This window comes from Sus scrofa, chromosome X (assembly GCF_000003025.6).
Source record: "Sus scrofa isolate TJ Tabasco breed Duroc chromosome X, Sscrofa11.1, whole genome shotgun sequence".
NCBI classification, from domain to species: Eukaryota; Metazoa; Chordata; class Mammalia; order Artiodactyla; family Suidae; genus Sus; species Sus scrofa.
Genome location: NC_010461.5, coordinates 91,341,421 through 91,366,747, shown reverse-complemented (window position 1 = coordinate 91,366,747; position 25,327 = coordinate 91,341,421). Strand labels below are relative to the sequence as shown.

At 42.5% G+C, this 25,327-nt stretch overlaps 1 protein-coding gene across 12 annotated transcripts in view; it reads left to right on the top strand.

Moving 5' to 3' along the window:
* DCX (doublecortin) overlaps positions 1 to 25,327 on the top strand; it is a 326,902-nt gene that overhangs the window by 277,825 nt on the left and 23,750 nt on the right. For 7 of the 12 annotated variants that reach the window (XM_013986335.2, XM_013986332.2, XM_013986338.2 and 4 more), the window contains 2 exons: positions 8,829 to 8,931; positions 10,899 to 11,036. In XM_013986335.2, the coding sequence (XP_013841789.1) occupies positions 8,829 to 8,931; positions 10,899 to 11,036 (241 nt within the window). The remainder of the gene's footprint in view (positions 1 to 8,828; positions 8,932 to 10,898; positions 11,037 to 25,327) is intronic. The other 5 variants (XM_013986339.2, XM_013986337.2, XM_013986336.2 and 2 more) reach the window with 1 other exon arrangement.

The following is a 25,327-nucleotide window of genomic DNA, read 5'->3' as shown; positions in this document are numbered from 1 at the left end:
TGGTGGGCTGGATAAACGCCACTGTGAGGTCTGTTTACCCTGAAAAGAGAGGCTGTCTGTCTCCCCTGATGAATGCCAAGTAGAGCACCCCAGATGAAGCAGCTGATGCTTGATGTGAGCCATGTGGGACTGGCTTTGTGATGACTAAGATATTCACCCACTGAATATACCGGTTACCTAGCTCGTGGTAAATGCTGTGGCTAAGGAGGGCCCCTTTCACATGGGCACCCCATGTAATTTTATTGTTGCAAAACATAAAAATGGTTCTGGAAGACTTATTGAACTTGCTATCTTAGCTTCCTCTCAGGGGTCTCATAGATGCTAATAAAACATTAGTTTAATTAACAAGGGAATAGGGAGGGGCCAAGGGGGAGAGCAGAAGGACTTTTTCCAACAAGATGAAATTTTGAGATGGTTATTGAGAAATAAGATGAATAAAGAAAATATTGATAGGAGTGAAACAAAGAGGAGACAGAGAGGGAAGAATTGCAGGACTCATCCCAGCAAGGTGGAAATATTTAGATGGTTATTAAGAAATGGGGTTAGACATTGATGGGGTTAAAATAAAGGTTTTAATACAGCACTACCAAAGGTTGGATGGTACAAAATGTCCTCCTTCTGGTCCCCCAACATTAAAGGACCCAAAACAAGTCTGTTCTATTTACTGCAATTTGGAGAAATTTAACCTCTGACTTACAGCCAGTTGGCCAAAAGTGCAGTTAACAACAACCTAGGCTTGTGACTGACCTCTGAAAGGTGAAGGGCAGTCTTGTGGGACTGAACCTTTAGCCCAGGGAATCTGATTCGATCTCCAGATAGATAGTGTCAGAATTGAGTTGAATTGTGGGATACCCTGCTAGTACCCAAGCTTTGTTTACTGGAGGTGTGAAGAAACCACACACTCTCACATGTTGAAATTGTGTCTGGGAATTCAGTTATATGGTAATTCTATGTGTAGTGTTTTGAAAAAGTTACAACAAACATTTTAAAATGTTTTTCTAAGCTTTCAGAAAAGAAAGGCAGTATGGGGGGATAAGGAACCAGAAGTTGGAACTGGAGCAGCAGGCAATATGTAAAAGTTTGAGCTTCCCTGAGGGCAAAACCCCATAATGAGAGCCTGGTGCTTTGTATATTATCAGAAATGCAGAGCATGCAAGTGCCAATTAAAGAATGTCAGTCATCACCCAGCTCTACAAGGATTGAGTCATTAGCCATTTCAGTTGTTGACCTTCAACCCACCCTGAAAGGAGTTCATGACAGAGATCAAGAATGAGGCACTCAGTGCTCTGGGAAAACTGGCAGAACAGGCCTTCATATAGATATTTTCAGGAGAAATTTTTTATGAACCTGGATTCTTGCATCTTCCCATATCTAGAAAAGCACTAAAACCATTAACTTAGATATCTGTTCCTTGTGACTAGCAGCAACTAGCTACCAAGATGTGTACTTAGTATGCAATTAAGTACCTCCTTCACCAAAATTACATATATATCGACCTCCCACTTTACTTCTTCAAAGCAGTTGCTCAGAGCTGTCTGAGAGGCTGTCTCCTGGGCTGTAGTCCTTAGTAAGACACTGAATAAACTTGATTCAAGCTTTTACATTGTGCAAGGTTTTTTTTTTTTCCTTCAGTTGACACAGGATCTTTGAAAAGTAAGGGAGCTAGAGTTCCTATTGTTGCTCAGTAGGTTAAGAACCCAACTAGTATCCATGAGGCTGCAGGTTTGATACCTGACCTCCCTGTGAGTTAAGGGTCTGGCGTTGCCATGAGCTGTGGTACAGGTCACAGACTTGGCTCAGATCCTGCATTGCTGTGGCTGTGGTGTAGGCCAGCAGCTGCAGCTCCGATTCAACCCCCTAGCCTGGGAACATGCATATGCCTTGGGTGCTGCCCTAAAAAGACAAAAGACAAAAAAAAAATATGAGGGAGCTGAAGCTGCAACCTCTGTATTAAGCCAGGACTCTTAAAAGGAAATACACCAAAAACCTACCTGTAAACTTGTTTGTCTCTGTCATGACCTCCAAGGAGGAAACAAATTAAACAAGAGCACTACTCTTACTGCTGCTGTGGCTGGTGCTACTACAAGTATTCCTTTGAGAGTTTGCAACCCAGAGCTTGTTCTAACATAGGTCTGGAATTCGAATTTATATCGCTCATGTCACAAGGGAAACCATAGCTGAAAAAAGGTGCCTCCCACTTTGTTAGTTCCCCCAGCACCTGGAAGAAACAAACACATCTTTCTCAGAGGAAAGCATCTACAACCTAGACCTCTCAGGATTCCCAAAGATTTAGTTTAATCAAATATGAACTCATAATTTTAAAAATTATCAAACACACAAGGAAACAAATCACCATGAGGAAGAGTTAGCAGAAACAACAGATTCGGATTCTCAAGGATATAAGATATTAGAATGATCAAATACAGGACCTAAAACAACTTAATATGGATTGTTTAAATAAACAAAACATGTAATCAAAGTGGGATAAGTAAAAGAGACTATCAGCTATGACCAGGCAAATTCAGATAAAAAAATGAAATAGGGAGTTCCCTTTGTGGCTCAGTGGTTAAGAACCCGACTAGGATCCATGAAGAGATGGGACTGACCCCTGACCTTGCTCCATGGGTTAAGGATCTGCCATTGCCATGAGCTGTGGTGTAGTCCAGTGGCTGTAGCTCCCCTAGCCCTGGATGCCTAGTCTGGGAACTTCCATATGCCATAAGTGCGGCCCTAAAAAGCCAAAAAAAAAAAAAAAAAAAAAAAAGAAGACGAAGAAATAGAATTCCTAAAAATCAAAATTATAATTGCTGAAATTTAAAGCTCTTTGGGTTAAACAGCAAATTAAATACATTTGAAGAAAAAGCACATTGGCAGGTTTAAAGATATTCTCCAGAATGTAGCACTAAGAGATAAGAAGATGGAAAATATGAAGGCAAGATTGATATATGAAAGATAAAGAAGGCCAAACATGTGTTAATTTTAAAATGACCCCAACTATATCTAGTCACTTATGAGGGAGCATGATAATATGAGAAATATAATGTATGTATGTATGTGTGACTGGGTCATCTTGCTGTACAATAGAAAATTGACAGAACACTGTAAACCAGCTATAATGGAAAAAAATAAAAATCATTAAAAAACAAAAAGAAGATTAGAAAAAGAAGATGTGGTATATATAGTATATCACATATCCATAGTAGTGGAACACTACTCAGCCATAAAAAAAATGAGATTTTGCCATTTGCAACAGATTCAAGATGCCCAAGAGCTGTTAAGCTGGTAGTTGAGTATGTGAGTCTGAAGATAAGAAACAGCATCTTCGCTCACCTCACCAACCCTGTGCCAGCCTCTGAATGGCACCCATCCAGGGCAATCAGGCAGGAAATATTCCAGAATGAGAGTAGCCATACTTTGAGAAAAAGCCTCTTCCATAATGTTCTTGAATCTTTCATTCACTCCTTTTACAAAGCTTGCCAGCTGCACTCCATAGGCAGGGCACACCGTGGGCAAGGCTGGGAAATCAGTGTGGTTTGTCTTCTTTGCCACAGGGTTCCCTCTTCACCACTGGGGCCACTCCTCTCCTCAAAGACACACTCTACCCTTCTCTTCACCCTGAATTCCACCACTAGGCACCTGTATGTTTTGTACTCTTTTGTTTTTTTGGCTGTGCCCATGGCAAGTGGAAATTCCAAGCCCAGGGATCCAACCCACACCCATAGCACCGACCTGAGCAGCTGCAGTGACAACACTGAATCCTTAACCTGCTGTGCCACAAGGGAACTCCCGGCACCTGTATGTTTTGTCTGTGCAGAAGGCTGGCAGATGGGTCCAAGCAATTGTGCTATGGAAGAGTAAAAACCTCTGTAACTGTAGTCGACAAGATGCAGTTCTTTTTTCAGGGCTATTAAGAAAAAGGCACTTTCCCTGCTTCTCTGCCTTTAATTATGCAATTACCTGGAATACATTTTATTGCTATCTCCATCATCCTATATCCCACAGGTCTGTCAAGAGGCAGATTTTGTGTCATCTTCTCTGTGCAGCCTCCCCAGTTCTCCTGATTAGAATTGTTCTTTGTCTCCTGTGCTCCTCTGGCTCTTTGTGCCTCTGTAATAGTCCTAACAACAGTCTGCCTTGTAGTCCAATTATTTGTGTAGTTCTGACTTCCTTATTATGCTGTCAACTCTGAAGACAGGGGCCTTTTATTGTACATTTCTGTATCCCTCACATAGTTCCTTTGCCGTAGTAAGTGCTTTATGAATGAATATTAGTGGAACTGAACTCTCAATGAAAATATTTTGCACATTGAAGGTGAGTCTCAGAGGTATATAAGCAAGATCTCACTTCCTGAGGTAACATTTCTTTCTGAACAGATCGTGAACATGGAATCTACCAGCCGCAGGCACGTATGAGAACTGCCAGCATCTGTAATATGTGGCTGCAGAGTCTAATCAAGCTTAAATCAAGTCAGAGAGTGAATTTGCCATTTGCAGTTAATGGACTCAAACTGCCTGCACACAGTGATCGGTTGTCTCCATTTTCCCATTTGTACTTTGACATTTAAGCCATTGGATGGTCCATATAATCTATTGCTCCTGCTAAGGCGCAACCAAGCTACCTTCCCTTCCCCCAACTCATGCTGTGTTTTTTTTTTAAAAGGAAGACCATTGAGTTAATGGTTCAATGTTAATGTGAGTTGATTGATTTTATTGATTTTGTGCCGGCAGTTGATTAATTACAAAGACAGGTGTCATGCTTTTGTGTTCTCTCCTCTGACATCAGCTCAAACAAAGGCTGATGTCAGCAAGACCCTTGATTGCTGAGGATGCTGTAAGTGGTATCTTAATGATTATTAATTTTACCACTTTCGTTGCCACCTCCCGATACACATTTTATCTCAAAAAAGCGATTTGAAAAATTATACATTGCAACATAACCTAAGGTGGGCTTTGTATCATGTTAACCGAATGGAATTTTAAAAAGCAGATGTGAGTGTGAGTTTCATTGGGGAATTGTTTTTTTTTTTATACTTCTTTCTTCTCCTTCCTCTTTTCCTTCTTCTTTTTTCTTCTTTTCCTCCTCCTTATCCACATCCTTCTCCTCATCCTCTTTCTCCACTGCATACTTAGTTACCAGTTACAGGAATGAATAGGAGATTTCCATAGATTGAAATAGTGATCCATAAAAGTGTTTTCTTTTTCCAGTCCAGTAAAATTCTCTAATGCCTATCGGCCATCAATGAGGACACATGGTGACTCTCCTGCCTAAGCTACATACAAGCCTTTGAAGTCAGGGCTTAAGAAGGCATGTTCTCTTAGGCAATTGAATTGTTCTGTCCTGAATTGAATCAGGACACCTGAGCCCTAGTCTCAACTCTGCCATAATCTGTCTGTGTATCCTTCGGCCACTTTGACACTCTGGGTTTTGGGTTCCTCGTGTTTAAGATGGAGGTCTTTCTATTTTCCCAACTCTGGAACTAAGCAGGGGCGGGCTGTTGTGTCTCAATATCCAAGGCATTTGGGAAAGCTGGGTATCCACATGCACAATGTGAATTTGTCTACATTTGGGAGCCAGTAAAATGTGGGGTGGGCTCATACAAGAAACCTGATGCTGAACAGCTGGATTGCACAATGAATGTATTTGAAGCCAGCCACACCATTGTGAGTTTGGCAGAAGCATAGGGGCTTTGCCTTTCTTAGAAGCTCCCCAGAGAAGGGGTTATCCAAAGGCTTTTCCCAAAGCCTGGGTGGGGGCAGAGAGGCCTGGAGTTGGAGGAGGGTGGGTCATTGTAACAGCAGCCCCCAGAGCAATCTGTGAAGGCTTTGTTGTCCTACAATAGGGCAGCATGGCACATCACTGCGGTGGCTGCTTTTGAGCTTGTGGGTTTTCTTCTTGGGAAGTGATTTCCACAAATACCTCTGAAATGAATGGTTTGGTACCTTGGGGGGAAGTATTGCTGTTTGAAGTATTTACTAAATTCTTTTTATGGCCAGTAGCTGGTTAAGGTTTTCTATTTCTTTTTTGAGCTAATTTCTTTATTTAGATTTTTCTTAAAAAACGACCCATTTCATCTGTTTTCAAACTAATTGGCATAGTTATGCAAAGAATAACTTCTCAATTCACAGTCATTCCTCCCATCTTGTTCCTAAATGTATGTATTTGTGCTATCTTTCAAAAATCCTCGAATGCTAGGTCTTATGGTCTGCCGCCATTGATTTCTTCTTTCTTGTTTCTACTTTTCTGCCTTTGTATACCCTTACAAAGCCTCCTTCTTATTTTCTTCACTGTCAGTTGATGCAAAAACAGCCCTGGCTGTGATTAACCACTCTACCAGGAACCATGGGGAGATATAGAGGGAGGGAGAAACTTGGTTTTTACATTCAGGAAACTTGTGATTTAATGGGGAGGACTCAGTGAGTACTCATGAAAATACAGGCAGGTTTTGAAATGAAGTGCTAAATGCTAGAGACCACTAGTGGAGGGATGTCCAAGGCAGAGGCTACCCTCACTCATGACCAAAACTAAATGAAGCCAGTTAGGGTCAGGAGTGACTCCTGACACAGAGCATAGCAGAGATCTTCAGGGTCAAGACGTCACAGGGAACAGGAGTTCCCATTGTGCCTCAGCAGGTTAAGAACCTGACTAGTATCCATGAGGATGTGGGTTCGATCCCTGGCCTCGCTCAGTGGGTTAAGGAACCAGCACTGCCATGAGCTATGGTGTAGGTCGCAGACGGGGCTCAGATCCCACATTGCTGTGGCTGTGGTGTAGCCCGGCAGGTGCAGCTTCAATTCGACCCCAGCCTGGGAACTTCCATATGCTGCAGGTGCGGCCCTAAAAGAGAAAAAAAAAAAAAAAAAAAAAAAAAAGAAGCCAGGGAATAAACAATTCAGAGACACGCAACCTATCAAATTTAGGGGCTCTACATTTATTGGTCTGAGATATCAGTGGGAGTCTACAGCAGGGATCGAAGCCATGTATGTAGCCTCTATCATTGGATCCACTATCAGGGCAGTATCCAGGATGCTTATTGAACTAACAGTGCCAGTTAGTGACCAGGTCACTTGGATGTGGTACTAAATAGCTCCCATGGCACCTACAGATACTCCTAGCATTCATGACATAACATTGAAATGCGCTGTTTCAATGTATCTCACTCCATCAGATTATGAGCTCCAAGGAGTCATGGCCTTGGCCTTATTTATTTTGTTTCCCTAGTGCCTGAACCATTTGTAAGTGCTTTGTATTCCTGAGTGGCTAAAAGTACAGGCTTTGGAGTAATATAGATCTCCATTTATTTGGCTTCATGACTTTAAACCTGAGTAATCAGCTTATCGTCTCTGGACCTCAGTTTTCTCATCTGTAAAATCGTGATGACAATAATGCCGACTTCTAGGATTTGTTGAGAGAGTAAAATGGGATGACAGATTTGGAAGTACTTAGTGGAAGTGCCTGTTCAGAGTAAGCATTCAATTAGTGGTAGCTCTGTTTGTCATTACATGATTGTGGAATGAATGGGTGAGGACAAGTGGGCTGAAGAAGGATGGTGGCCTATTTGTTGAGGTCAGGACCCAGGGCTGGGAAGAGGTTTAATAGGAGTGAACCTGGCAGCCCTCCAAGTCTCCCCCCCTTCTCTTGGCATCCTTTGGGTGATTGGGAGGCTGAGACAATGGGGATAATCTTTAAGCATCTCTCGCTTTGTGTAAGACTTGCAATCATATTGGCTGGGGGAACAGGGATGGAATAGACCCAAGGGGGTGGGATGATGTTATTAATATAAACATTTTTCAAATGTAACATATTGCTCTCTGCACCCAGCAAGCTGTTCTTAGTTTGTGAGCACTGTGCCTTTGGAAAGCCATTGCTGGCAGCTTGAATGGGTAGCTTAGAACAATTAGAAGCTCTGAACACTTTCAAGTTAAGGATTGGGATAAGAATGTTTTGACTCTGTGATTTCTCCTGGGGTTTCCATGGAGTGCTGGACTAATTAACAGCTGTAATTAGGAAAGCTGAGAAGTGGGGAGACCGCGGGGAGTAGCATACTTTCCCAGGGACCCTTGTTTCTTTGTGCAGAAAAGGGGTTGGGGAGACTGTCTCTCTATTATGGAGAAGCAGCAATGCATAGGGCACTAGAGGGCGGGAAGGATCCTGGGAACATGGCTTTACCAGCAGAACCTCAAGCCTTTGGGGACCCCTTGCTCTTGATTAAATTTTAAGTGGTCAGGACAGTTTTCCCCTGCTTTTTCTTCGGGGAGGAATGGTATTCTGGGCCATTACCAGGTTTTTGGTCCATTTCTAGCAAAAAGTCCAATTTTTGTGGATCCAAAGCAGTTAAGAACCGGTGTCCTTCCTTTAAAAGTCATGAAGATGAAGAGGGGGACTTCTACATCTTGGTCAGCCATAGACTGTCCACCTCAGACTGCAGAAGACCTTACCTTCCTTGGCCTACGCCCTTGCTAGCCCAGAGTTAGGCTAGCAGTACTCTTGTCTTTGAGGCTCTGGGGAAAGGCAACATTTAGAGGGCTATCTGCTTGCTGACTTTTACTCAGAGGGGAACATTCCATTTGGACATGATCTTAAAGTTACTCTTGGTGAAATGGAAACAAGAAACCATATATACAACGTGGAAAGAAAAAGGCACTCCGTGTATCTTCACTCACTAGGGGCTGTGGTACAGACTATAAGCCTGGTATTTTGAGAACAAAGAGATCCCTGGGGGCTAAAACTGATGGTCCAGATGTGAAGCTCTTCCCCCCTGCCAGCATGGCATGAAGTTCATTGTCATAAGACCGTCGAATATCAATCCAGTGTTTCTGCTTTCTCCATAGGTAACCTGTCTTCATGATTTTTTTGGTGACGACGATGTGTTTATTGCCTGTGGTCCTGAAAAATTTCGCTATGCTCAGGATGACTTTTCTCTGGATGAAAATGGTAAGGACAAACACTGGATTTTATTGTTTCATTATTCTCCTTCCTTCTCTTCCTTAGGATTTCCATGAGTTTGTATGGCCTAGAGAACATCCAAGCAGGCTCCCTTTCTCCTGTATATTTGGATACAGGCATCACTAAGTGAAGGTTGACTGCATATCTCAGATGCTCAGCCTCCAAACTCAATAAAACTCATTACCTGTCCCAAAAGTGACCTTATTTCTTGAACTGTGCATTATGTCACATGGGCCAATAGGCTCAATCAGACTAGAGGAAGGAACACTTGGAGTCAGAACTTAGATATTGTATGCATAGATATATTTTTTCTAGTCAATATCCTTCAGCTATTTGGCCCATGTTGATGGTTCCATTTTAGAACGATTTTCCACTGTGTTCTTTAGTGTCAAACATGTTCCTTTTTCCCACCTTCTGGCTTGCTGCCCCCGGCTTTGTAGCTCAAGATTCCAGAAGATTGTTAATCTCAGGAAGGAGGTGAACATCTGCCCATCTCCCTTTGCTTGAGTCCAAGCTCCACGTGTAAGTTCATGGTGAATTAGCTCACATAGCCAGAGGGTTGGGATGTGATCCTGACACATTCAAAACATATTTCCCAATCATGAGGGGTAAAGTGTGGGGAAGAAACAAATCAAGTAGTACCAGTATAGGCTTTTACAAACAACTCAAGTGACAAGGACCCTGCGAGAGGTGGCATTTCTGCCGTGTTCATTTTGAGAAGAGGTAAATGACCATAAAGTAATGAAACAAATCCCAGGCTGTGTCCAGTTCTCTGTATCTTCTACATCTCCAGCTCTGGACAGTGATCACTACAGTTCGTTTCACCACAGTAAGAGGTAAAACAAACAAAAAGGAGCTTTCTGCTTAACTCAGTTTCCTAGAAAATTTAGTTTTCCACAAAAGAGCCCCTGATCTTTCTGGGTAACTGATATTTTCAGTGTATCTTTAAGTAAAAGATGACAAGGAGGTGTCCAGTGAAGGGACTACCCTCTGCCTAGCTGTTTGATTCCACTTTGAGCGTGACAGCATAGGGTTGGGAAAAGTATAGTGGAAAGAGCTCTAGAGTGGGACTCAGGAGACTTGGCCACTCATTCTTATGCTGGCATTTTCTTGCTTTGCGGCCCTAAGTAAGAAACTTAAGCACTTTGTATTCTCATCAGCAAAATGAGTGTAATAATCTTCCTAATACATCAGCACAATCAGTGCCCCAGATTACCATGGTAGAGATGCTCAGTGACCTGCATAGAAGAGGTGCTCTGAGCATGGCAGACTGGGGTTGAAGAAGTAGCAGAATATTTGACAGACTCTACTACACACCCATGAGCTTTCTGTAAGTCCTCTGTAGCATAGTCACTGCTGGTCCACTTATTCATTAAACCAGCATAGAGGATCATGATAACATACATTGCAAATTGAAAGAGCTCTATAAATGCAAGATGGTGCTGGTAGTCGCAGTGCTTATTTATAAAGTGACGTGACATCCCTAATATGCCCATTACAATACAGGTCACGTGCTGAATAATACAGAGTAGCTCTCTCCCCCTCCTTTAAATTACCCATGAATGTTTCATCTGTGTGGCTGCAACCTCTGAGCTGTCAATCTCTTCTCCAAGGAAATTAATTATGTCAACAGGTGCTATTCTGAGACATGACTGGGTTAGTCCAAAAAGTGATTGAGTCGACTTTTTAATTACCTGCCCGAACTGCTTTTCTACTCCTTCCCTTGTTCCCATAATCCAGGAATTTAAACACCTGGCTTAGCCCAGGTGACTTTTGAAAGTTTCTCCCATGGCTCCCTCTCCAGTGCCATCATTCCTTCAAATGGTGAAGACCACCCTGTCGTCCTGAGCCATAAGATGCTTTGGCATGTAGTGGTTACTGCAGTTTGCAGAAGGTGGTGATATGCTGAGTCTTGGTTCTCCCCAGCTCTCCTCAGCTATGTCCTTTTCCACCAGAATGCCGAGTCATGAAGGGAAACCCGTCGGCCGCAGCTGGCCCAAAGGCATCCCCCACACCTCAGAAGAGTTCAGCCAAGAGCCCTGGCCCCATGCGCCGGAGCAAGTCTCCAGCTGACTCAGGTAACGACCAAGACGGTGAGTGCTCTTCTCCTAACTGTGCACGCTGACTTCATTCACGGAGACCAGTACCCTCTGCATGCAGAGGAATGAGTTCCTCATGAACGCCAATGTGTCTCCATGACACCACTTCTCTCCATTCAGATACTAACTGGTTAAATTTGTTTGGAGTCATGGAGACACAGCTACAACCCTGATTCTACTCAAGTGGTTGCTGATCATAAATGTGGCCCATCTGTCATGCTGGCTGTAATGATTATTGTCATGGTCGTCGTCATTGCCATCATTCTCGACATCATCCAGCAAATGCATACTCAGTGAAAAAATCTAGCCAAGCATAAATTTGAAATGGAAAATCAGAATAAAAAGTCAGAAGGTTAAAAAAAAGGGAGTTCCCATTGTGGCCCACCTGGTTATGAACCCAACTAGTATCTATGAGGACATGGGTTCGATCCTTGGCCTCGCTCAGTGGGTCAAGGATTCGGCATTGCCATGAGCTGTGGTGTAGGTCACAGATGTGGCTTGGATCTAATGTGGCTGTGGCATAGGCTGGCAGGTGCAGCTCCGATTCCACCCCTAGCCTGGGAACTTCCATATCCCGCAGGTGCGGCCCTAAAAAGACAAAGAAAAAAACACCAGTTCGTACTCTAAGGTGTCAAAACAGTGGATGACCCTGAGCTTCAAATTTGACTCTGAAATTTTTAGAAGTCAAAACAAAAAAGAGGAACAAAATAAATTGTATCATTCTCACAAAGAAAAGGAAGTATAGGTCAGGGTCTAAAAGAAAGAAATTGGTCATATAGGATTTTATTTAGTGGATAGTTAGCTAGCAATCTAAAAAATGTGGTCTAGGGATCACTACTGACCCATGAACTATTTATCAGTCTGTGATGAGATTAGGAGCTTGCGCCAAGAGGTAAATCATGTCACTGAGCAAACCATTTACTTCAGCCGACTTTTTTCATAGCACGATGTTGATAAAGGCAGCAGTGTGTCGGTTTATGTTCTGGTGCAAGGCCTTGCACCCGCAGTTTTAGTGTCACTGATCTAAAGGACAAAAGGCCCCAGATGTCCAAATTTAGAAGTTTTGGAGACTCATGCACAGACCATTTGAGTTCTTCATGGTAAAGAAATTATATGATTCTGAAAACATACACATTTGTCCCCCCAAGGCTCAGGATTCACCATGAGAATTCTTTTAGCCTGAGAGCCTTGGGGGCAGAGAGCACAAACACTCTTATCGCTTCTTCAATTTGAGGCAGCTTGACCGGCTTGTTGGCTTTGACATGCCTGTGGCCTGGAAAAACAGCTAGTCCTGCTGGCCTCATACTACCGTGTGCTTCACTGGCCATCTCTTTATTCTCAGGCAGAAGGAACTCAACTGTGAAGAAGAGGGAGCTCAGGCTTTTCATACATCCATGTCTCTGCATACTCTGTTCTCCTGCACCTGGAATGCCGCCCCCCAAACCTACCACTCTTCTTTGCTTGAAAACTCCTATTCATCCGTCAATACCTCAGATAGAAATAGTTGTTCCATTCTCCACAATATCATAGCATGTTATTCATATCTCTGGGGTAATATTCACCACAGCTGTGTTGTAAAGTATGTATTTACTCTATGTATTTACTTCCTCAACTAAATACTGGGTCCCTCAAGGGCAAGGTGTCATGTTCATTTTTGAATCCTCAGTGCTAAGCAGAGTGCTCAGGTCCCAGTAGATGCTCAAATAGTGCTTGTGAATGAATAGATGCATAAGAGCACCTATTTCATCCAGAATGGTACTAGAGACCCACCAAGCACATAGGTAATATTTGCTGAAGGAATAAAAATGCATGCATTTGGCAATATTTTGGTTAAGTATACAAAACAGCACATCAATCTATCTAAGCAAATGTATATTGCTCAAACTACAAAGACCTAGGTTTTAACACTTGGACTGAGAATGAAATTGTTTGTACAGGTTCTAAGCAGGGCCTTACCAAAAAAATGGGCTTTAAACACTTGATCAAGATTCATAGTCTGGCAATAATGGATTAGCTGGTCATTGTTCAGAAGTATCACTGGCTACTTCTGGGATTTCTAACCTGTATTACATATCTTTTGCTATAAAACAAATTACCCTAAACATAGTAGCTTAAAGTAACAAACATTTATTATCTCATAGGTCCTGTGGATCAGGAATTCTGGGGTGGTTTAGCTGGGTGGTTCTGTCTGGCTCAAGATCTCTCATGTAGTTGAGGTCAAGGTATTAGATAGGGCTGCAGTCAACTGGGCTCAACTGGGACTAAATGATCCACTTCCGAGATGGCTGTTGGCAGATCTTCTTTCACAATTCAAGAGAGCGAATAAATAAGAAGATGTAGTGCCTTTAATAACCTACTCTCCAAAGCCACACACAGTTACTTTGGTTTTAGTCTATTCATTAGAAGCAGTCACTAAGGCCAGCCCACATTCAAGGGGAGGGGAATGAATCAGGTTCCATTTCCTGAAGGGAGGAGTATCAAAGAATTTGTGGACCTGTTTTTCAACCACCATATAACCCATTCGTTAGATATGCTGGGGTGGCAGCAGTCTGAAGTAAATAGATCCTCTTTGCAGACTCTCGCCAACTGGGTTACCCAGCACACATGAATACAACTACCTGTAATTAAACACAGTTTTAGCATATGTCAAATAATTGATCTCCAGCATGCCACCTATGGAATTTCCCTTCTAAAATATATGCACTTCACTGATTCTAAGATGTTAGAAACAGAGAAGGAATGCATTTGAACTCAATGAATATTGGTCAAATTGAAAGGAGTTATAATAGATCCCATTCTAGGCTTAGACAGGTAAGATCCACTCTTGTTCCTTCAGAACTCCCTTGCTAATGAGAAGGAATGAGGATGTATTCACACACACAAGATAAACACAGTAACCAATTTAAGGTAGGAAAATGAGATTTTAATTGGCAGATCAAGGCAAATCCCCTGTTCCCTACTAGTAAATAAATCTAAGTCGAGAGAATTTGTATTTTCATTTCAGATAGTTCAGGAACATAAACAAAGTCAAACTCTAGTCTAGCTAGACTTCATGACAAGTTCTAAAACATTTGAGCTGATCTTAGATGAGGTGTCTAGAGCCCCCACGTGGTTTCAGCCCCAAAGGGTAAAAGAATTCATGAAACACAACCTTGCCCATTACATGGCAGTTTAGGGCCAAGTCTAGGGCATCCATTCAGTGAACATTCCACAGGGACAAAGCTGATCTCAGGCAAAACAGTACTTTAGGTAAGCTTTGGATTTGACATACCCATTTCCTTTTTCCACCCCCACCTCACTCTTGACCTTTCCAAGCTGAAATGTGTAGAGGGATATGATATAGAAGAGGAAATAGAAAGACATCTCTCTAGGAAACCCAACTATCCCACTTTCCAGCTTTGTGACTTGGGACAAGTCTCTTACCTTCTCTAAGTCTTGGTTTCCATTTTGGATAAGACCAAATTTGTATGTCTAGACAAAAATCATTTTCCATTGTTATCACTTATTTCCAGCATTGTATAATAGCTCCACAAAATCAGAATCAGATCACCAAAAGGATGAGCCACAGACAATGCACAGTTTTGCATTAGCATAAATTTCACCTTACAAACATGGAGAAAAAATTATTTCACAAAATGTCAAAGTTTTCCAAGCTATTAACAAGGGACATGTACAGGTTAATATGCATTTAGCCAAAGAATAATGGCATTGGAATTCCCTAGTGGCTCAAAGAGTTAAGGAGACATCATTGTCACTGCTATGGCTTGGGTTACTGCTGCAGTATGGGTTCAATTCCTGGCCCCAAAACTTCCACATGCTTTGGTCACGGCCAAAAAGAAAAAGAATAATGGCATTTGAGGAGGGTTGAAATTCTTTGTTCTTTTCTGGTATACAATAGTACTACCCTGTTTTCATTCTGTGTATATCTGTCTTGGGTCTAATACTTGTGGATGGATCCATATTTCTTCATTCAACCTGAGTAACTAAAGGTTGTGGAAGATAGGCCATTTCCAGGGAATTTTAACTACCTTCCTTTGATGGTAAAGCCAGAAATGTTAATCTTTAGCCAGAATTCAAACCAAATGAAACATTGGCTCAGTTCAGGTTCAGTTAAAGGAATGTTTTGATGTTCAATTCATTAGAAAATATATAGGTTTGATTCTGGTTTGAAAAAGTTTGTTAGATTTTCATATATATATATATTTGGTCCAATTCATGGTTCAGTTAATATCTGGGTTCAGCTTGACTTGAGGTTTAGTAAATTGATGCTATTTGGTCTGTAATTTGCGTCATAATTTGATTTCTTGTTCCTTAGTCCTTAAGTTGTCTCTTTCCTGTTCTGCCCATGAATAAATCAAAATCCCCTGCTTTATTCCCTTGGATTTCAATCGCCACTCCTGCCAATACTGAGTTTGCCCCAAATGGAATGTCTGTTGCTAAGCCCCCAACTTAAGGAAGAATTTGATTGTCTACATAATATTGCTATATGGGGCTCTCATTTTCACTGTGCCGAGCTGATGGACTCTTGGAATCCAAGTCCCATTAGCCAAGTTTGTCTTTAAAGTAGGACAAGCAACTGTGTGGTAAACAGATGAAACCTGAGCCCAGAAACATTATGGAATGTTTGAAGAAAGTTTGTGCAGTGCTCCATTTTGATTAACCCAGGACTTGCCACTTTGATGGGCAAAGATAAGCCTGGCTTCAGAACTAAAGGAAGACATTTCTGTGTCTCTATTTCCATTTCAGCCATTAATGTGTTAATTTTTCTCTTTATGCAACTACCCAATTGAATTGAATTGAATTGAATTAAAAGGACAAAGTCAGCTAGCTGCTGGGAAGGAATCTTTTTTTTTTCCCCTTTTTTTTAAGGAGTCTCCAAGGAAGCTAATTACCCACCCTGGTAGGCTGAGAGGATTGTAATGTGATAATTAGTTTGCTATTCTTCAACAGTAAGTCTTTGTTGTTGTAGCAACCCAAAGTTGCCCACACTCCTTCTCCCAACCTCTGTGCACCTATTCCTGACAGTCAGATCTTCTCTGTTCCCAAACTCCCAAGAACAAATATCTTCTCTATCAAAATATACAGCTTTTGAAAAAGGAGGTCAAGGGCCACACAACAGCCGGGTCGGGGGTGTCCATGGGAGAATTGTATCTGGGAGTTGTTCTCTTCTGAAACAAACAGGCTGCTTTGGATTGCCCGAGGTGGAGGGACCTGGCTGTTCTGACCTTCCTAAATATGACTGTCTAGACAAGCTCTGGCCAATAAAAATATAATGCAAGCCCACAAGTGCAAGCCTTGTATGCAATTTTTAAATTTTCTGGTAGCCACAGTTAAGTTCAAAGAAACAGGTGAAATTGGTTTTGATAATATATTTTATCTTAGTAAATATATCCAAAATATTATCATTTCAACATGTAATCAATATAAGAAATGATTAATGAGATATTTCACATTCCTTGAAATTGGGTTGTATTTTACACTTATATCTCAGTTCTGGTTGGCCACACTTCAAATGCTCAATAACCATATGTGACTAGTGGCTATTGTATTAGACAGTACAATACCCTTCTGCATCTGAGAGACATTCAAGATAATGATCTTTTACATGAATTAAATGATCTTTACTTTGCAGAATATTTCCAAATCCATCATCTCAGTTGTCACTCGTAAGAGCACCATGAACTAAGTTGGGAAAGGAAAGTTATCCAGTTGGTTTTGCTTTTTGTTTGGGGTTTTTTTGTTTGTTTGTTTTAGATTAGAGAACTAAGATGTAACGTTGCAGTCTTTCCAATGTCTATTTAGTACTCGAGAACCAGGGCCCAGATGTACTGACTTCCAGGCAGGCAATCCTTGCCTTGTCCTTGTGGCAGGATGTGGAAGCTCCAGAATAGTGAATAGACGGTTTCTGTTGGAGGATCCTTGCTTCTCTGCTTCCTTCCATCTTCTCCCACAAGGGGAATGTTGGGAGGCAGGGCGGTGGGGCAGTAATTGTCATTCTGTTTGTGCTTCATAGAGCACAGCCATGAGTAATTAAGCACCTTTGTTTCTAGTGTCCAGTCCTAGCCACTCTATCTGCTCCCCTACTGTCAATCCAAGGGGAAGTGGTGCCCTTGGTGAATCTATGGGAAGAGAAAAACTTCTTGTCTCCTCCCCAATTCTGATTCTTTCTAAGACCACAGATTATGTCTAGTTTAAGTGGAAGAACTGTCCTATAACTAAGGCAACTTTTCCATTTTCCTTGACGAGCTGCTTAGGAAATGGTTGGAGCAAGCAGTATACTAACACTCCATAGGGTGTGGGATGTGGTGGTAGTGCTGACTCATCGCCTGCAATAGAAGGGCTAGCAACCTTCTATAGCCTGGGACTTATGCTTAAAATACAACTGATTCTCCAAGGTTTTGGTGGGGTACCTAGTAATGCTAGGTGGTATGAGGAAAAAGAATAAGATGAATTCCCTGTCACCAAGAAGCTTGTGATTTATTTAGGGAACCAGTATGCATGTAAGTTTAACATAAAATTTTATTTACAATTATGTAAAGACAGTTCTTACATAACAAGCAACCATTCTAACACTTTACATGCATTAAGTATTTTAATCTTTACAATAACCTTATGAGGTAGGTACTGTTAGCCCCATTTTGCAAATGAAGAAACCAGGGCATATGAAAGTTACGTGATCTGCCCGAGATCACACAGCTAGGAAGTGGCAGAGCTGGGATTTGAACCCAGGCAATCTGACTCCACAGTCCACAATTTAACCATTGCACTGTGGTGCTAAATAAGAGTTAATGATAATGGTTTGTTTAAATCCAAGTGCATGAGAGATACAGGCAGTAAGTGCTCTTAGAAGTTTTAGAGTTCATGGGAGAGTTCATCAGAGGGTAAGACAGTAGGGGAAGGCTTCCTGGAAGAACTGGGGCTTGAAGGAGGATTAGATTTCAACTGATAAGGAAATGGATATTTGTGGCAACAGAGAAAGCATGAACAAAAGAGCAGAGGTGGTGATGAATATAGTATATCAGGGTGCAGAGGTAAATCTACATCTCCAGCCCCAACCTTCTCTCTGGATGTCAGCGCCATGAGTGCTTACCAGACAATTCTGTTTATATGTGCCCACTGCAGTGTGTCTAAAGATCAAAAATGTTTCCTCCTTCCAACTCCCTGACATCAGGATTGATTCTGTTCTATTCCCCAGGCCCGACACCTTGGCATTATCTTTGACTCTTCCCACTGTTTAATTTCCATCCACCATTTACTGTGGTTGTTGTTGAACCTTTGCAACATCTTCACATTTCTCACACAGAAGTCTCTTCCTTTCTTTTATCGCCTGGTGCCTGGATGACTGAACACACTCCTACGTAGTATCTCTGCTTCAAATCTCTATCCACTTAATACATCTGGTGCCATTGAGTTATTTTCCTGCTCCCAAACTGTCAATGGTTCCACACTGAGTTCATTGATTGCCCCTGCCCCCATGGTAATGCTGAGAGAAGAGCAGAGAACCAAGGGCACTGTTTTGGGGGGCATGGCAATAACATGCCAAAACCAGGAGTCATGGGCTTCACTCAGGAAAACTTCAATCTTCTACTGCCTGACCTCAGCCTGTGTGGGTTGATAAATTATCCCTTGTGGAAGGGGATTTTCTAACTCATTGCTTCAGTTCCTTCCATTTCTAGTAATGGCATTAGTAATAGCAAAGAAGATGTCATTACTAGCCCGCCCTATGTGCTAAGGCACTTGGCTAAGCATTGTGTATCTAGTCTGTCACGTAATCCTCAAAACAACAACAGTTGACACATGCATTGTTTTTATTCAAATGTTACAGATGAGGAAACAAACACAGAGGGTAGATTCCACCGGAGGTCACACATCTAGGAAATGGCTAAGCCAGGGTTTAAAACCCTGACTGCTCCAGAGCATATGTTCTTTCCACAAATTCAGAGCCATGGCATTTGTTCTAGTTCCTGCCCCATAAAACTGGTAGCGAGGGTTGACAACAGGCTTACTCCACCAGAAACATGTTCTCCACAGAACCACCGTCAAACTGGAGATAAATGTGGTCAGCATTATAAAGCCTGAGAAAACAATCCTGGCACATCCCTCCACCTTCTTACAGATGTCCTCCTCTTGAGGGAAATTGATCCGTGTCAAAATATTGCAGAAATGGGTACACATATTTGTTTGGCAACAGGGAAGACTCTTACTTTTCTCTTTTCTTTAAAAGATTCACCACTACATGCTGTCCAAGACTCTGTAGGGAATAGATTTAAAATTCAAATTCCAACTTCTGAAGTTACAATATCTCACAGCCTATGATTGCATTTGGCCTGAGAGCCAGCCCTATGATCAAATCAGTGAAGAACTGTTCTTAAACCCTTAGTTCTTGCTTCCCTATTAGATGGCTCTGCGGTGAAGGACAAAAGCTTTTCCACTGAGCAGAAACAATTAGCCAAACCAATCCACACACTCCGCCCAAGGGCTCTTTGGAATGAATGTGTGAAAACCACAGGCCCTGTCTCTTGGCCTTGTTCTGAAGTAAGTTGAAACCACCTTGGTTCTACTTGGATGGGCTTCCAGAAAAACTCCCTGTGTAAGTAAGGAGAAAACAGGGTGTCTTTGGACTGGAATGAAGGAACACTGAGAGCATCTCAGTGTGAGAAAAAATAAGAAAGTTGCTGAATTGTGTATTGAGATCCCCCTCAGCAAGGCATTACGGAATTAGAAAAGACAAGACAGAGAACGAACCGCTAAAAGTCACAGTGGAAGGTATGAGATATGCTAATTTTGAGGAAATTTTGAAATGAATCTGTGAGCAAATCCTCAAGTCCACAGAGTCCTGCTCTCTCTGAGCCTCTATATCCTTGTGATCAGAAGGAGACCATTAGGAGTTCTCGTCGTAGCACAGTGGAAATGAACCTGGCTAGGAACCATGAGCTTTCGGGTTTGATCCCTGGCCTCTCTCAGCGGGTTACAGATCCGGCATTGCCATGAGCCATGGTGTAGATCACAGACTTGGCTCAGATCTGGTGTTGCTGTGGCTGTGGTGTAGGCCGGCAGCTGTAGCTCCAATTTGACCCCTAGCCTGGGAATCTCCATATGCAGCGGGTACAGTCCAAAAAAGACCATTAATTCTTGGCTATCATCTCTTGGGGTTATCAGGAGAATCATGTGAATTCATATATGGCAAATGCTTTTAAAAAATAGTAGAAATATAGCTGCAGTTATTAAGGTGGTTTTGAAATTATTGCCATGGCTTTTTTTGGTAGATGGGCTTATTTATTTTCAGTGAGCAATATTTCAAAGTAGACATCAAACCGAAACCAGTAGACTTTATTTAAGTTGAGCTCAAGTGTTGGAATTAGAAGGAAGGGAAAAGCCAGAGCTAAGTGAATGACTACTAAATCAGTTTGGTCTCCAGTCAAAGGTCTGGTGAAAAGTATGTCTTCCTCTGCCATGTGAACTTGAACCTGGAAAGTATAATGCCTTGTCTAAGACAGTTCAATTGCTTTCCTTGTGGCTACTTACACCCACCTTACACACAGTTGCATCTTGATTTCCAGGATCAGTCCAGTCTCCAGACAAGGGAATTTTATCATCTAAATGCTCAGCATCACCTCTGCCAGGCTGGTGACCATACTCTGCTCTTGACCACACATGCCAGAAATTGGACTCTTTTCTTGTTCTTGGGGAGCTGACTCCCTCCATCTTATTCCTCACTCTTGGGAACCCCTATTTCCCCATATATGGAAAATTTTATAAATCTACTTAAGTCAACCTAGTTAACGTACCAGCCATCTTTTGTTTGGGCTTGTCCTGTTCCATGATGATAGAGCCAAGGATTTAAAGACAAGCTCTGGGGAATGGGCAGGCAAAAGTATTCAGAGAAGCCTGTAAGCCAAGACTGTGCCAGGCCAAGCTTGGCAATCATGCTGCATAGCTGAGGGGAGTGACAGACAGGGCACAGATACCATCTTCCCAGAGGGCTCAGTGGCATGAAGGTAGTTACAAGCTTGGCTGGCTTCTCTGTCTGCTGTTGTCTCATGACATCATCTATGAAACCCAGTTGATTGTGTGAATGAAAGATAGCTCTTGCTAATCACTTTCTAATCTAAACCAGATCAAGCAAGATAAAAGCCTAGAAGATGGGCTCTGGTGTCTGCTTCTACCTGCTCCCCTGTCTTCCTTTTTCTTCTCCAACTCTTCTCTCTCCTTCCCTCCTTCCTACCCTCCTCAGAAAGTTGTCATAGGAAAGAGTCCCAGAAGCAGATCATGTAAAATAGGAAGAGCAAGCCTAGGTGGATGTTTATCAAAACCTGATAAACATCCACCTAGGCTTGGGGATCAGAGAGACCTGTGTTCAAATCCTGACTTTGCTACCTCTGACTGGAGCAAGGCTGTTTTCCCATCAGAAAGAATACAATTAAATAAGGCTGTGTGTGTGTGTGTGTGTGTGTGTGTGTGTAAGAGAGAGAGAGAAAGAGAGAGAGAGAGAGAACATGGAAAGAGAGAAAAGAGTGCCTAGCTTATCTCAGACGCTCAGATCTCATTAGCCTGGTTTTTATTGATAAGATTGATAAGGTGGCCTAGGAGATTAGAAAGTTTCTGATGTACCTTGTTGTGTGTCTGTGGCAGGGTGGGGGGTGGGGGGACTGAACTGTGCAATGAGAAGACAGGAATACAAGGATAAGAGTAAACAAAAGGTGACAACAGTGAGACAGTGCTGTGGTTCTCAGAAGGGAATGAGAAAGAGAGACAAGTAAAACAGGGCAAAGATTCTCCCAATACGTTCTCAAATTACAGTTGAGAAATGGAAACTCACAGACAGGAGCTAAAGATGTAAAGCAGAATAAAGGAAAATGAGGACTATCAAACTGGTGTTATTTTTTAAAGCCACTCACAAAATGAACTGTGACAGTTGTCCATGTGGATTTGCCAATCCAAGACTTTGCAGTTCGTCAGACCCTATTTTCATCCTTTCCTGCTACTTCTTTTGCTTGACATTTATGCGAATTGGCTTTAGAATCCATATCAAATGGCACCCTCCCAGATTTTTTTTTCTCACAGAACCCATAGAAGAAATGCATATATGACTATATTTTTATCTAGCCTGTAAACGTAGGCGCTCCCTCAGCTTGTAAGGAATTGACATTTGCGTGTACATGTCTACATTTTCTCGTTTCTCTATGTCCGTCTTTGGGTTTGATTCCATCAAGGAAGTCTGGGAAAGTGTCTGCATGTTTTCAACAATGCAGTGAGTGGTAGTTCAATGGTTAAAAACTGATTTTCAAAATGCTTATTGAATGTTGATGACAACATTAAATCTTATTTACAGGTAGCTTAATATTGCTTAGCTAGGGGAGTGGCAGTGACATATATGTAAACATACGTGCACATACGGAGAATATGGAGAGGTACAGATGGCATATGTATTTGTGCATTACCCCTAAAGTTTGGGAGTAAGAGAGGTACAGAGAATATTGAGAAAGGAACTGGAAATTGCAAACGAAACTTGTATACGCAGATCTATGGCCAAGGGGTGGAAACTGACTCACATACAGGCATGCTGTGGTTAACGATTTTCCACATTTTGGCAAGACCAGTGGGCTCATTCTCAGTCTGATAAGAAGCTAGATGAGAGGGTAGGTGAAAAACAGTTTTCACGTTGGAAGTATAGTAGCCATCCCTTTGTTAGCATGGCTGACAAAGGCTGGGAAACTAGAATCTGTTGTTGCCGAAGGATACAGCGACCGCGTGGAACAAAATGCCAGAATGTACCTGGGGATGCCCGCCATCTGTTAGACTTCCTGGCTGAGGTCAGGGCTTTTTGGAAGACTTGCATTTTGTCGTCGGCTCACACTGATCACCCAGATTGCTCTCTGTCTGGAATACGAGGGGCCAGGTCCTGCTTGGATACCCTCAGGCACTGTGGGTGGTCCAGTAATTCCTTCCTTTTCCGGCAGAGCAATTGACTACTTTGCCTCACTGTGGCTCCACAGACTCTCGACTTTTCCAAAGTGCCTCCTTTATTCACCAGAAACCCTGGCGCCCTGGCAAAGCCGAGCTCCCACAGTCTCTGTGCTGTTTGGCACAGGTCATGTTCCTCTTTGGGTGGCTTACGTGGTATGTGCACAGAACATCCTAAGCTTGTCTGGCCTCCAGGTCCCTATCTTCTACCTATGCCTTCTTCTCTCCCTAGTGTTTTCATTGAAGCCATCACCACCTCTCACCTGGACCAATCTCTTTGCTTCTACCCTTACCCCCTCCCACCCCACCCCACCCCACCTCAGCCTGCCCACAGCAACTGGAGTAATCGTTTTTAAATGCAAATTTGATGGTAGCAGTCCCAGATTTCTTTCACAAATCAAAGCCAAACTTCACAAAAGGCCCACAAAGTCACCCCCCCATCCTCCGCGTCTGGTCTTTATCCCCCATCTCCAGTCTCACGTCTTAGAACTCACGGCTGGCATCCTATGCTTGAGCCTTTTGGAACTGTTTGCACTTCTGTAAACATACTGTGTTCTTTCACACTTCCATGTCTTTGCCCCTGCTGGTGTAATTCCAAAATCTCAAAGACACTTTCTACCTCCTCTGCCCAACTCGCTCCATTCATCTTTTTTTAAATGTCTTTATTGAGAATAATTCACATAACAAAAAATTCACTCATTTAAAATGTACAGATCACTGGATTTTAGTTTAGTCATACAGTTGTGCAGCAATCCCCGCTATTTAACAGCAGAGCATCTTTATCCACCCCCGCCCAAGAAACTCTGTACCTCTTAGCAGACCCTCTCTGTTTCCCCCCACCAACTCCTCCCTGCCCCCTGCTGGCCAGCCCCTGTCTCTATAGATTTGGCTATTCCTTAGTCATTGTTCAAGATTTTTTTTCAGGTGTTACCTCCTCTTGTTTGCCCCCACCCCCACCCCGCTCCTGATTTCAAAGCCTCTCCACTGGGCTCCAGTAGCACCCCTTGTATGGCTCTGTCATCACACTTTTCCTGGCATATTCTTACCTGCCTCCCCACTGGAAGTGACTTATCTCTGAAACCTCAATGTCTTGTACTTAGCCTAGCTTAGAGAAAATACTCTGTAACTACTGATTAGATGAATGAGTGACTTCAGGAGGTGATGACAGGGAGAAAGGCCTCTCCGCGAGTGGCTTAGAGATGAGTGAATACACAAAGCCAGAAGGTGGATGCCTAAGTGCCCATTTTTCAGCTCACTTGCACTTGGATAAACTCGGCAACCACCATAGTGATGTTTCTTTCATCTCTACAGTTGATATACAGGCTCAGAACCTAGGAAAACATTACCTTGTAAGTGGTACAGGGAAAACATATCCTCAGGAAATATTCATGATATACCAGTTTAAGCTTTACCTGTGGGACTAACAGCAACACACTCAGGCCATCTTCCTGCTTAACTTTTTCAGTTTTCTATTCTCTCTCTCTCTCTTCCTCCCTCCTCTCAGTCTTACTGTCTTCTCTTCCTTCTTCTTGCCTCCTCCCTCCCTCCTTCATGCCTCCTCCCTCCCTCCCTCTCTCTCTCTCTCCCCTTCCACAGCCTTGGGCTATTTGCCTTTATTTTTCAAGCACATTTCAGAAAATCTGATGAACAATATAGATCCTTAGATTTTAAAAGAAATTAACTCTAGCATGAGATGTCTGAACGTGAATCCCCTTTGAAAGCTGTTTAATTGTTCCACATCAGTGCACCTCATTTCTTTTTACATGATTGGGTCTTTAAAAAAATCTGTCAGCCAGGGAATATAAGACAATTTGCAAACACAGTGGACTATGAAGATGTTAAATACGAAAGCATCTCATTTTCAGAATTTTACTGACTAGAGACAAGTGGAAGTGTACTCTGACCCTGGCCACTGTCATTATTTCTCTTTCTCTCTGCCTTTTTCTGGATTTTTCAAACTTCGTCCTTCTCTTCCCGAGAATCTCATCTCCTCTCTCCTCCACTCCTGATCTCTTTCTCTCCCTCTTTTTTGATTCTCTCCTCTGCCCATTTTGCTGTCTGAGCCTCTCTTTGTGTTTCATACAGTTTCTCCTCCACTTTCTCTTTCATTCTTCTTCCTAATGAGCTCCCTTGCTCTTTCTTTCCTTCTGTTCTTTTCACCAAGAATGAGGTAGGGAAGGGGCGGGGGACGTGGAGATAGACAATGGTGCTGGCTATCCTGCAGCTGCCACATCATCTGCCACCACGGGGGATGTGCCCTGGTCCAAATCACCCGTATTTCTTCCCCTTTAAGGTAAGGCACAGAACCTCTTTGTGCCTCA